This window comes from Eumetopias jubatus, unplaced genomic scaffold, assembly GCF_037043125.1.
Source record: "Eumetopias jubatus isolate StellerSeaLion01/CBP00866 unplaced genomic scaffold, mEumJub1_p1.0 scaffold_8, whole genome shotgun sequence".
NCBI classification, from domain to species: Eukaryota; Metazoa; Chordata; class Mammalia; order Carnivora; family Otariidae; genus Eumetopias; species Eumetopias jubatus.
In genome coordinates this window covers 108,333,550-108,346,010 of record NW_028274814.1, presented here as the reverse complement: position 1 = coordinate 108,346,010, position 12,461 = coordinate 108,333,550, and the positions used below count along the sequence as shown (strand labels likewise).

Below are 12,461 nucleotides of genomic sequence, written 5' to 3'. Positions count from 1 at the left end.
ACCATTACCTACATGGGTGAACTGCTATAACCAAATATGTTTTATGTAATTGCTATACATTAGACCACATAGCAAGGATATTTCATGATCAAGAAAATTCTGTTGCCTTCTTGTATGACTAGAAGGGTATGAAAAAGCAACGTTTATGTTGTGAATATCGACCTATGTTGTAAATATCAACCTAGGAAAATCTTTGTAACTTCATTGACCCTAGGGGCCCACAAGATCCAAAGCAGCATCTGAAATTTCAGTGAATTTTAATAAATTTTTAAGTAAATTAAATTAATGTATATAATCAAATAAATTTATATAAATTTTTAAATCCAATAAATTTAATGAAAACTAATCAAGAAAGCCATAGTAAATATTGTTACCACAGACAATTGGCTCAATTATTAGGAGTACTTACATCCCATAGAACAGAGCTCAGTCCACACCATAAGCTAAAACATCAGTACTATTCAGAAGTAGTTACTGATTCAAAAAATGTATAAAAAGAGCCCAGATATCCATTGACTGATGAATGGATAAAGAAGATGTGATATATATATATCTACACAGACATATATATAATGAAATATTACTCAACATTCAAAAAGAATGAAATCTTGCCATTTGCAACAACATGGATGGAACTAGAGAGTATTATACTAAGAGAAATAAGTCAGTCAGAGAAAGACAAATACTATATGATTTCACTCATATATGGAATTTAAGAAACAAAACAGATGAACATAAGGGAAAGGAAGGAAAAATAAAATAAAATGAAAACAGAGAGGGAGGAAAACCATAAGAGACTCTTAACTATAGGAAACACACTGAGGGTTCCTGGAGGGAAGGTGGTGGGATGAGGTAATTGGGTGATGGGAATTAAGGAGGGCACTTGAAGTAATGAGCACTAGGTGTTATATGCAACTGATGAAGCACTAAATTCTATCTCCGAAACTAATAATACAGTGTGTGTTAATTAAATTGGATTTAAATTTAAAAATTTATAAAATAAAGAAAAAATGTATGAAAAACAAAAATTAAAAAAAACATTTACCTTCTGAATATTCTCTAATTTATTCTTTTCAACTTCAAATTGTTTCATCCAGCAATGTCTCTTTTCTTCTTCTTCTTGAAATTGCTTTTCTTCTTTATCCCTTTGAGCTTTGAGGGTTTCTTTCTTCTGGTCTTCCAGTTCTTTCTGTTTGTCTTGCCAAGCCTCAAAAGACTGCCTACATCTCTCTTCCACTTCACAGTATCCAAAATTTATATCAGCATCATCTGTATTCATGAAAAGAAATATTATTATTCTTAAAAGCAAGCCTCTCAAAACTGACCTAATGTAGAGTATGAAAGTAATTTTGAAATGAGGAAATTTGAAATGAAATAAGGTCAATGTATTACCAAAGTAAAAGTGATAATATGCCAAAAAAATACAGTCTTGAATATACATAAAAATCCTATTGCAGTCATATACAAGGAAGTTCCACTTCAGTCAATAAAGAAATCACATAACTTACCTTAACTATACCACAAAACTTAATACAAAAGTGTGTACGCGTGTGTGTGTGTGTGTGTGTGTGTGTGTGTGTGTGCTGTTAAAGGAACATAGTTAAAGGATACTTAAAAATTCAAGGCTGGGGGCGCCTGGGTGGTTCAGTCGGTTAGCTTTTTTATTTTTTAATTTTTTATTATTTTAGATCAATCTATTATTAACATATAATGTGTTATTTGTTTCAGGGGTACAGGTCTGTGATTCATCAGCCTTACACAATACAGAGCGCTCACCACAACACATACCCTCCCCAGTGCCCATCACCCAGCCACCCCATCTTTCCCACCCTGCTCCACTCCAGCAATCCTCAGTTTGTTTCCTGAGATTGAGAGTCTCTTATGGTTTGTCTCCCTCTCTGGTTTCTTCTTCTTTCATTTTTTCCTTTCTTCCCCTATGATCCTCTGCCTTGTTTCTCAAATTCCACATATCAGTGAGATCATATGATAATTGTCTTTGATTGACTTATTTCGCTTAGCATAATACCCTCTAGTTCCATCCACATTGTTGCAAATGGTAAGATTTCATTTTTTGATGGCTGAGTAATATTCCATTGTGTGTGTGTGTGTGTGTGTGTGTGTGTGTGTGTGTGTGTATACACACCACATCTTTTTTTTTTAAGATTTTATTTATTTGACAGAGAGAGACACAGCAAGAGAGGGAACACAAGCAGGGGGAGCGGGAGAGGGAGAAGCAGACTCCCTGCAGAGCAGGGAGCCGATGCAGGGCTCGATCCCAGGACCCTGGGATCATGACCTGAGCCGAAGGCAGACGCTTAACGACTGAGCCACCCAGGCGCCCCAACACCACATCTTCTTTATCCATTCATCTGTCGGTGGACATCTGGGCTCTTTCCATAGTTTGGCTATTGTGGACATTGCTACTATAAACATTGGGTGCACATGCCCCTTTGGATCACTACATTTGCTGGGTCGTAGGGTAGCTCAATTTTCAACTTTTTGAGGAACCTCCATACTGTTTTCCAGAGTGGCTGCACCGACTTGCATTCCCACTAACAGTGTAGGAGGGTTCCCCTCTCTCCTCATCCTCACCAACATTTGTCGTTTCCTGACTTGTTAATTTTAGCCATTCTGACTGGTGTGAGGTGGTATCTCATTGAGGTTTTGATTTGTATTTCCCCGATGCCCAGTGATGTTGAGCACTCTTTCATGTTTTTATTGGCCACCTGGATATCTTCTTTGCAGAAATGTTTGTTCATTTCTTCTGCCCATTTCTTGTTTGGATTATTTGTTCTTTGGGTGTTGAGTTTGATAAGTTCTTTGTAGATTTTGGATACTAACCCTTTATCTGATATGTCATTTGCAAATATCTTCTCCCATTCTGTCAGTTGTCTTTTGGTTTTGTAGACTGTTTCCTTTGCTGTGCAAAAGCTTTTTAGCTTGATGAAGTCCCAATAGTTCATTTTTGCCCTTGCTTCCCTTGCCTTTGGAGACATGTCTAGTAAGAAGTTGCTACAGCTGAGGTCGAAGACGTTGCTGCCTGTGTTCTCCTCAAGGATTTTGGTGGATTCCTGTCTCACATTTAGTTCTTTCATCCATTTTGAGTCTATTTTTGTGGATGGTGTAAGGAAATGGTCCAGTTTCATTCTTGTGCATGTGGCTGTCCAATTTTCCCAACACCATTTGTTGAAGAGACTGTCTTTTTTCCACTGGATATTCTTTCCTGCTTTGTTGAAGATGAGTTGACCATAGAGTTGAGGGTCCATTTCTAAGTTCTCTATTCTGTTCCATTGATCTATGTGTCTGTTTTTGTGCCAGTACCATACTGTCTTGATGATTACAGCTTTGTAATAGAGCTTGAAGTCCGGAATTGTGATGCCACCAGCTTTGCTTTTCTTTTTCAACATTCCTCTGGCTACTCGGGGTCTTTTCTGGTTCCATACACATTTTAGGATTATTTATTCCATTTCTTTGAAAAAAGTTGATGGTATTTTGATAGGGATTGCATTGAATGTATAGATTGCTCTAGGTAGCATAGACATTTTCACAATATTTGTTCTTCCAATCCATGAGTTAAGCTTCTGACTCTTGATTTTGGCTCGTCATGGCCTCAGGGTCCTAGGATCAAGCCCTGTGTCAGGCTCCCCACTCAGAAGGGTGTGTGCTTCTATCCCTCTCCCTCTCCCCCTGCTCATTCTCTCTCTCCCTAAAATAAATAAATCTAGGGCACCTGGGGTGGCTCAGATGGTTAAGCGTCTGCCTTCAGCTCAGGTCATGATCCCAGGGTCCTGGGATCAAGTCCCGCATCAGGCTCCCTGCTCCTTGGGAGCCTGCTTCTCCCTCTGCCTCTCTCTCTCTCTCTCTCTCTCTGTCTCTCATGAATAAATAAATAAAAAGTTAAAAAAAAATAAATCTAAAAAAAAAAATCCAAGGCTGGGTATATCTATTTCAGTCAGATATATATGGAAAAATTTAAATGTATTTAAATCAAGTTAATTTAGGAGGCATAAAAAACTATGAAAATATGAATTTAAGTAAGTACAGTAAGGGCATAATAATTTTCAAATATCATGATTGTATTTTTCTAAATGTCAAAAGAAAACTCTCTAAATTTTTTTCAGAGAACTATGGTCAATCACATAAAAATTATCAAAAATATTCTTGAGCAGTTTAGTGCACCTGGAAAAACATGTTCATCCACAGGCAAATCATGAGGACCAGGCTTTAGAATAGAATCAGGACTGCCACAATGGGTTTTAATCCTCAGAAATTCTTCTTTTTCTATTTCAGATAACATCTAAAAGGTTAAAAGAGTACCAATAATTAAAGAAAGAGTAAAGTAATAATTTTAATAATATACCAAGCTTTATATACACATACCTAGAACTTCATTAACTTTCAGTCTCTCTCAAATACAACCCTACAGCACACTAAAAATCTTATTCCCATCCAAGCAGACTGTATTTTACCCTCCTTGTTTTTCAGAATTCTAATCACTTTCTTATATTTACCCACAATATTCAAATAAACTGCTTGAAAATCTGTGGAATGAATAAGTCATGGGAATAAAAGGTACAGCATTAGGAAGAGTGTCAATGATATTGTAATAGCTTTGTATGGTGACAGATGTTAGCTACCCTGGGGTGAGCATAGCCTAATGTGTAGAGACGTTTTATTACTATGCAGTATACCTGAAGCTAATGTAACATTGTATGTCAACTATACTCAAGTGAAAGCAAAGAATATTGCTTGAAAATTATTTCAAAGTGTTTCTACTAATGTTTGCTTTCTTCCTAATACATTTCTATATTTCTTAACTATAGTGATGCTCACATCTACAAACAGCTAATACATTTAGCATGTTTAGAAAAATGGAACTATTCTCCACTTTAACCTGAATTATGCAAAAATCGTATGTTGATGAATACTTTTCCATAATTAGATTTCTACCATATTCTAGTTGGAAAGATATAGGATATCTATTTCAATGAAGTAGCAGTATGATAATTCAAAATCAATATTTCAAGTTTGTTACCAAAAAAGAGAGTAAGACATACATATAAGCAATTTTCAAATTATGTTAAACATCTTAGGGAGCAGAGTAGAGTTAGGTAAAATTAGAGATAGCTAGGTAAAATAAGAAGTAAAATGAGTCCAAGATGCTGAACCTGTAGAAGAAATTTCTCAAATATATTTCTGGAGGTTTTAACCAAAATTGCTAGCCTCTCCCTTACTCTTATTTCTTTAGGAATTTTTATATTTTATCTTTTTTTTAAACTAACATAAGATGTTCTACATTTAAAATTTCCATGGGATATTTATTGATTTTTTTTTAAGATTTTATTTATTTTTTGCTAGAGAGAGAGCACAAGCAGGGAGAGGAGCAGAGGGAGAGGGAGAAGCAGGCTTCCCACTGAGCAGGGAGCCCGACATGGACTCCTGGACTCAATCCAGGGCCCTGGGATCATAACCTGAGCCGAAGGCAGACACTTAATGGACTGAACCACCCAGGCATCCCTCCAAGGGATATTGAAAGTCTCTGCTGGAACACAGTACGTTCCTAAGCAGGGTAATAAACATTGTATTTATTGTTTTCCTTGGAGTTTTTAGGGAAAAACTATCAAACAGTATAGTTTTACTGTTTCATCTACATGCATTTTAAATTCCCAATTACTGATGATTCACATCACTACTTCTAATATTTTTAAAATTGAAATTTGAATTTTTGTATATTACATGCCAGAGGAAAAAATAAAGCCAAAAATGATTTGATTAAAAATAATTAAATTTTTAAGTTTTAATAGGTGGACTTTACTTTTTTTTAAATATTTATTTGAGAGAGAGAGTGCACAAGCTGTGGGGATGGGCAGAAGGAGAGGGAGAAAGAATCTTTTGCTGACATGGAGGTGGATCCCACAACTCCGAGATCATGACCTAGGCCAAATCCAAGAGTCACCAAGAGTTAACGGATTGTGCCACCCAGGTGCCCTTATCACTGAACTTTAAATCAGGGAACTATCATCCTTCATAAGAGGGAAAGGTAAATTTCTAATTGTAATATTGAGTACTTTCAATCAAATATTGATCATATACCTTTATTAACTGTCCCGGATTTTCTTTATGTTCAGTTGATAATTCTATCCTTAAATGCATGTGATTATTAGGAACCACTCCATAACTATAGTCTAGAGAAAGAAAAAATATTATAGCTTTAAATATTAGAGCAGGGCAAAGCATGTTAAAATCTCAAACCCTTTCATTATCCTTTAATCTCAAATTCTATCATAGTATATTCTTGATCAGTGACTCAAAACAATAGGAAAATAATGAAAAATAAAGAACAGAGGAAATCTATAATCTTTGTTCTAAAAATAAAAGTAACAAATTTATAAAGCACTCTCTTGATCACCTTTCATATCCTATAATAAACTAAATAAACTAAAGTTTATTTTCCACACACACAGTATAATGCTGTTTGATACTGCAGTGACACCTTGATTAGAAATCAATAAAGTTTCAATTCTACTGCCACAAACTAGCAATATAACCTTGCACAAGATACTAAACACACTTTAATAAAAGTATTAGTTTAAAAGATTATAATTACTAATGTGAATGAAGTGAGCTTTCATTTCTGATTTTATGAATTTTTATTGAATTTTATTGTCCTTTTATCATCTGTGCAGATGTAATTAATTTTTTCCTTTTTCAGCTAATGTGTTCTATCTTGCTAATCTTCATTAACAGTAAACTATTATTCTCAGATGACTGTTTTGCTGGTTAACTAACTACTCACACCTATTTTGTCAGACATTACAGATTTTCTTCTTCGACACCTATTCACAGTCTCAGGAGCCTGCTTTCCCATGTGAGGGGCTGACAAAGCAAAAATAACATTCTCCAGATTCCTTTGAAGCTAGGTTTCTGAGGGTGATTAAGGTTCAGCCAATTGATATATTTGCATAAGTCTTTATTTCCATAAAAATATTATGTGTGAAAAGAGACAGGGAGCAATACTTTCATTTTTCTGGCCCAAATTATGATAGAGGGAGCTTTGGGTTGGAGATAGGAGTGTGTAGTAGAAGATTAATGTCTCCAAATATCTTAATTATATCAGACAGCAGCTCTTTCTGCAACACAGTTTAACAATGTATGTGTGTGTGTATATTTTTTACAATTTGGATGTTCGGACTAGAGTGTATTTCTTCAGGTTTTATTAACAATCCTGTTATTCATTGGAATAGCTAGTCTTCAAAGATGTCTCTTCCACACTTCCTGGTATGCATTCACTGTTTAGTTCCTTCCCACAGGGAACCTGGGCTGACCCCATATGAAACTAGATCATAAGAAGCCTTACAAGGTTCCACATTAGTCTACTGGGATTTTATTCATGGAACTCCTCAGAATCCAGGTGCCATGCAAGCCATAGGGAGATACCACACGTAGGTGCCTCCAGCTGACCATCCAGGTGCCCCAGTTGAACTCCCACCCAACAATTAGCATCAAACAACAAGCATTTCAGTGAACCATATTTGGAATTCCAATCCACTAAAAACTTCAGATGACTGTGTCCCTGTTCAACATCTAACTGTGAATGCATACACAGCAAGCAAGAATTGCCTTGCTAAGCTCAGTCAACCCACAGAACCATTAGAGATAATAACTGTTTTTATTTTAAACCACTCAGTTTGTTTTGCAGCACTAAATAACCAAAATGTCTAACCTCTACCCATAAAACAAAGACACAAACACCCCCAAAACCTTTCTGCTTAAAGCAGCTCAAGTAGCTTCTGTCTACAACTGAGAGCCCTAATTAATATATCTACATTCATAAGTGAAATCAGCCCCTGGTTTCTTGTGTGTGTGTGTGTGTGTGTGTGTGTGTGTGTGTGTATGTGTATGTGTGTGTGTTATGCTTTATATTTGAAATATGCAGCTTTTTATAAATGAAATATTATATAATCTGCAGATTTGTTTATCCTTGATGGATTGTAAGAATTCAACTGTAAAATCATACTCATTTCTTTTTTTCCTTTTTTTTAATCATACTAATTTCTAATGACATTCGAGAAGGAAACTTTTTCCACTTTCTTGCCAGATTATTGATTTAATCATGTTTTCCACTTTTTTCAAGCAATTTTGATCATTTGAATTTTCTTGGAAAAATATTTTATTCATTGAGACATTCATACTTATTTGATCAGAACTATACATGAGATCTCATAATTTTCTAAACCACTGCTATAATTACATTAGATAACCTTTCATGTAACTAATTTTCTATAATTGTGTTTCCTTTTATTTTTTCTTAATTAGCCTATATAATTGCCAATATATTTATAAAATATTTTCATTGTATAAACTTTAGTAAATATACATAAGCAAATCATTAATATTCCCTATAACTCAACTACGGATAATCACTGCCAAAATTTGAAGCATCTACATAAAGTAAGTCTTTACATATCCATTCACACATGTGCTCAAGGACAAAAATCTTGGAGTCAATTTCCTCTCCTCCTGTTATTCCAATCCATCAACAAATACTTTTGGTTCTTTCTAACTTAAAAATAGCTTCTAGATTATGATGATTTTTTATCATTTCTACTCCAATCACTCTCATCTCTAACCATACTATTTTTTTTAAAGACTTTATTTATCAGAGAGAGAGAGAGAGAGAGCACAAGCAGGGGGAGCAGCAGGCAAAGGGAGAAGCAGGTTCCCTGCTGAGCAAGGAGCCCAATGTGGGACTCGATCCCAGGACCCTGGGATCAAGACCTGAGCCAAAGGCAGATACTTAACTGACTGAGCCACCAAGGAACCCCTCTAACCATCCTATTGCAATAGTCTTGTAGTTGACTCTTGCTACCTCAGGTTATCTTTTCTACACAATCACCAGAATGATTGCCTCAAAAATGTGTCAGATATTGTCACTCCTTACTCAAAAACCTTCACACACACAGAGTAGAATCCAAAGCCCAGACCATGATTTATAAGAGCCCTATATGATCTGACCCCCATATGATCTGTGCCTTTGCCTTTACAGGGGCTTCTTTCTGGAACACTGGCTCTCTAGATACCCATGTGGCTCCCCTTCTCATTCACTGAGATATCCATGTGGCTTTCCTTCTCAGTCATTGCTCAGATATCACCTCCTCAGAGAGGCCTTCCATTACTTATTCTATCTAAAAAAGCAACCTTCAATCTCTATCCCCTATCTTAAATTGTTTCCTCCATGGAAATTATCATTATTAAAATATTACATATTTATTTGTTTCAAGTCTGTCTCCTCACACTGGAGCATTAGAATAGGAAAGCAAGACCTTTGCCTATTTTGTTCTCTGTTATGTTCTCAGTGGCTGAAACAGATCCTTTCACACAGTAATATTTGTTGAATGAATATCTATGAATATCCACATTGTAATTTATACTAATATTTGCATAAATAAAACTGAATTTTATAATAACTTTAAATACTATATAATAAACATTTTTATACCATTAAATATTATCTAAACCATCTCTTTTAGTGGGTGTTGTTGGTTACACTGAGACCTATTGAACATTTAGGCTGTTGCCATTTTTCATTATAAACCAAGCCATGATTAGTTCTAATTAAATCTTTGATCATTCTATTATTCTTGGAATAATTCCAAGAAGTAAATTTGCTCAGTTGAAGCAAATAAAAATTGTTAGATTTCCGATGTAAATTATGTTTTTCTCCAAAAAAATGTATAAACTGATACTTCTAAAATATTCCTGTGACTAATTTTCTTTTTTTTAATGCAAAGATGACCCTTGAACAACATAGGGGTTATGAGTGACAACCCCCCAGGCAGTCAAAAATCCGCATATAACTTTTGATCTCCCAAAACACACTTACTAATAGCCTACTACAGACCAGAACATTTACCAATGACATAAACAGTCTATTAAGGCATATTTTATATATTATATGTATTATATACTGTATTCATACAATAAAGACAAATGAAAACATTATTAAGAACATCATAAGGAAGAGAAAATCCATTTACAGTACTGTACTGTAAAAAATCTGCACATAAATGACCCATGTAGTTCAAATCTGTGTTGTTCAAGAATCAACTGTAATAGAGTGTCTGGTTTTGATTAGGACTGGTAAAACAAACTGTTGGTGGCTAGTATCTATTGGACATATACAGAAAGTAGTAAGGAAAAAAATTAATGGACTAAATCCAGCATATTATAGATATTATAGAAGAGAGAAAGGCATATACATGTATATAACAACAGCTAAGAACTTCAAGCAGTATATTTTTCTAAATTATAAATTATTCATGCCTACAGAAAACTTATCTGTCAAACAGATAAAAACTGTACTTCAAAAAAAAAAACTACTTACTTAAAACATCAGTATCTTCCAAGTCCTGAAGAAGGAGCTCTTCAACAGTTTTGCTCTTATTCTTTATGATGTTAATATAATGAAGAACTGACTCAGGTAACTCATTCAAATCCTAAAATTTTTTTACAAAATGAAAGAAACTGTTAAATTGTTTATTAAAACTATGTATCAAAAATTTGATGAAAGTTTTCATACACTAAAACTTTGAGTAAAATGTGTAAATCAGTTCAAACAAGTATATTTGATTAAAATTTGCTTTTCATTTTCAGGTGATTATGAAGTACATCCATGATTCTGTTGCCTTTCATATTCAAATGAAGAATTTCACAAATTTGCCTCACTTGAATTAGCTATGGATAGACATAATAGACATAATAATATAAAAATTATAACTTTCCAAAAGTAATATAGAGGTTATTGCAATCCTAATTAAAAATCAAAGTAGAATTATCCTTCGAGACTTAACAAACCAGGTGTTTTTTGGGAAAAAGCTTAGTGGAGAATATTTTGAAAAAGCAAAATAAAGAATTTGACCTGTTTGATATTTAATAATAAAAAACCACAATAGGGCAAAAATTAACAGAATAATGGAAAAGAATAGAGAGCCTTGGATAGATTTTATGTATAACAACTAAACATATACAAATGATAAGACAAATCAATTAAGAAGAGGTAGATTATTCATCAAGTGACATTAATATTAACTAAATATGTGAAGGAAAATTTCTATTTAGATCTACATTATATAACACACTTGAAAATAAATTCCCATTAGTTTAAGGATTTTAATGTAAAAGAATGAATCTGTGAATAAATTTTCTAAGCATATAAACATTGGGGGAAATATACAAGTGAAAAGATAATATATTTGATTTCAAAAAAATAACTATTTCTATAGGTCTAAAGATTTCACATAAATTTTGCTTTTCATGTATATCTAATAACATTAAAAAGCTCATGATTTAAGTTTAAAAAGCAGGATAAAAATAAATAATTCTATGTCTAATACCAATTTTACAAAAAATGCACATATATACATGTGAAATTATAAGTGACTTCTATCTTCAATGTACTTTTTATATTTAAATATCTAACAATAAACATAGTTTAAAAGTGATTGTAAAGTTAAAAAATGAGATAACAATGTAAAGCAAATTGAGAAAAGTAATATTTCTCCTACAAAGTTTACTCCAGTTAAAAGGCTCTTAAAAGCCCAGCATTTAACACTTACCGTATCACTATCATCACTCTGGATGTCTGATTTTGAATCACTATCAACATCATCTTTTTCTAATGAAGAAATGCTGATTTTATCCAATTCAGCTTCTATTTCTTCTTTGAGTTTTGTATCATCATCATCATTTTCCATCATCCTTCATAATAAACACAGAACCATTTAAAAAAATTGAAGAGGATAAAATGAGTAAAAACTATGGGTTGTTTAATGTGTTATACCAATCCAACATGTTCCGTATAAATATTTTCATCAAGGATACTTTCATCATATCTTATTATGGTTGCACTATATATTAAAGAACACTGTTTTCTCTCTTCATTAATTCATTATTTCTCTGTTTAACTACAAAATGATCAACTCTAATAATACTCTCTTAATTCTCTAAGGGAAAAATCACATGGAATGGACTGTCTTAGCTTCCTGAACCAAGAAACGTCACAGTAAAATTCATCCTCATGGGAATAACTGAGGGTGAAATACCTCTGAACAGCTTGAATATGCAGAGGTTAGAATACTCATAAGAAAAAAAAAACAATACTCATTAGAGAACAACCTAAGTCTATATATGGGACAACATATGATTAGTTTCTACTCATTAACTCATAGTTGTTAATTTTACTATAGATAGCCACATGTTTTTAACAACAATATGTTGTAATAATGGATAATATGTGGCTTATAAGACCAATATTTATATTATTTAAACCTTTAATGCTTGTGATGGATATGGATCAAGCAGTATATTACAGTATATCTTCATGTAATCATCATCATCATCCACCACCATTAGCTTCCAAGTATTGAGTATTTGTGACAAGCCAGGCACTAGAAGACACTTTG

At 33.6% G+C, this 12,461-nt stretch overlaps 1 protein-coding gene across 2 annotated transcripts in view; it reads right to left on the bottom strand.

Moving 5' to 3' along the window:
* LRRIQ1 (leucine rich repeats and IQ motif containing 1) overlaps positions 1 to 11,756 on the bottom strand; it is a 211,864-nt gene extending 200,108 nt beyond the window's left edge. For both annotated transcript variants that reach the window (XM_088025656.1, XM_088025657.1), the window contains exons 1-5: positions 11,616 to 11,756; positions 10,385 to 10,496; positions 6,094 to 6,185; positions 4,180 to 4,297; positions 1,046 to 1,269 (exon numbers count right to left, since the gene is read on the bottom strand). In XM_088025656.1, coding sequence (XP_087881782.1) covers positions 1,046 to 1,269; positions 4,180 to 4,297; positions 6,094 to 6,185; positions 10,385 to 10,496; positions 11,616 to 11,756 — 687 coding nt within the window. The remainder of the gene's footprint in view (positions 1 to 1,045; positions 1,270 to 4,179; positions 4,298 to 6,093; positions 6,186 to 10,384; positions 10,497 to 11,615) is intronic.
* Positions 11,757 to 12,461: the final 705 nt, after the last annotated feature.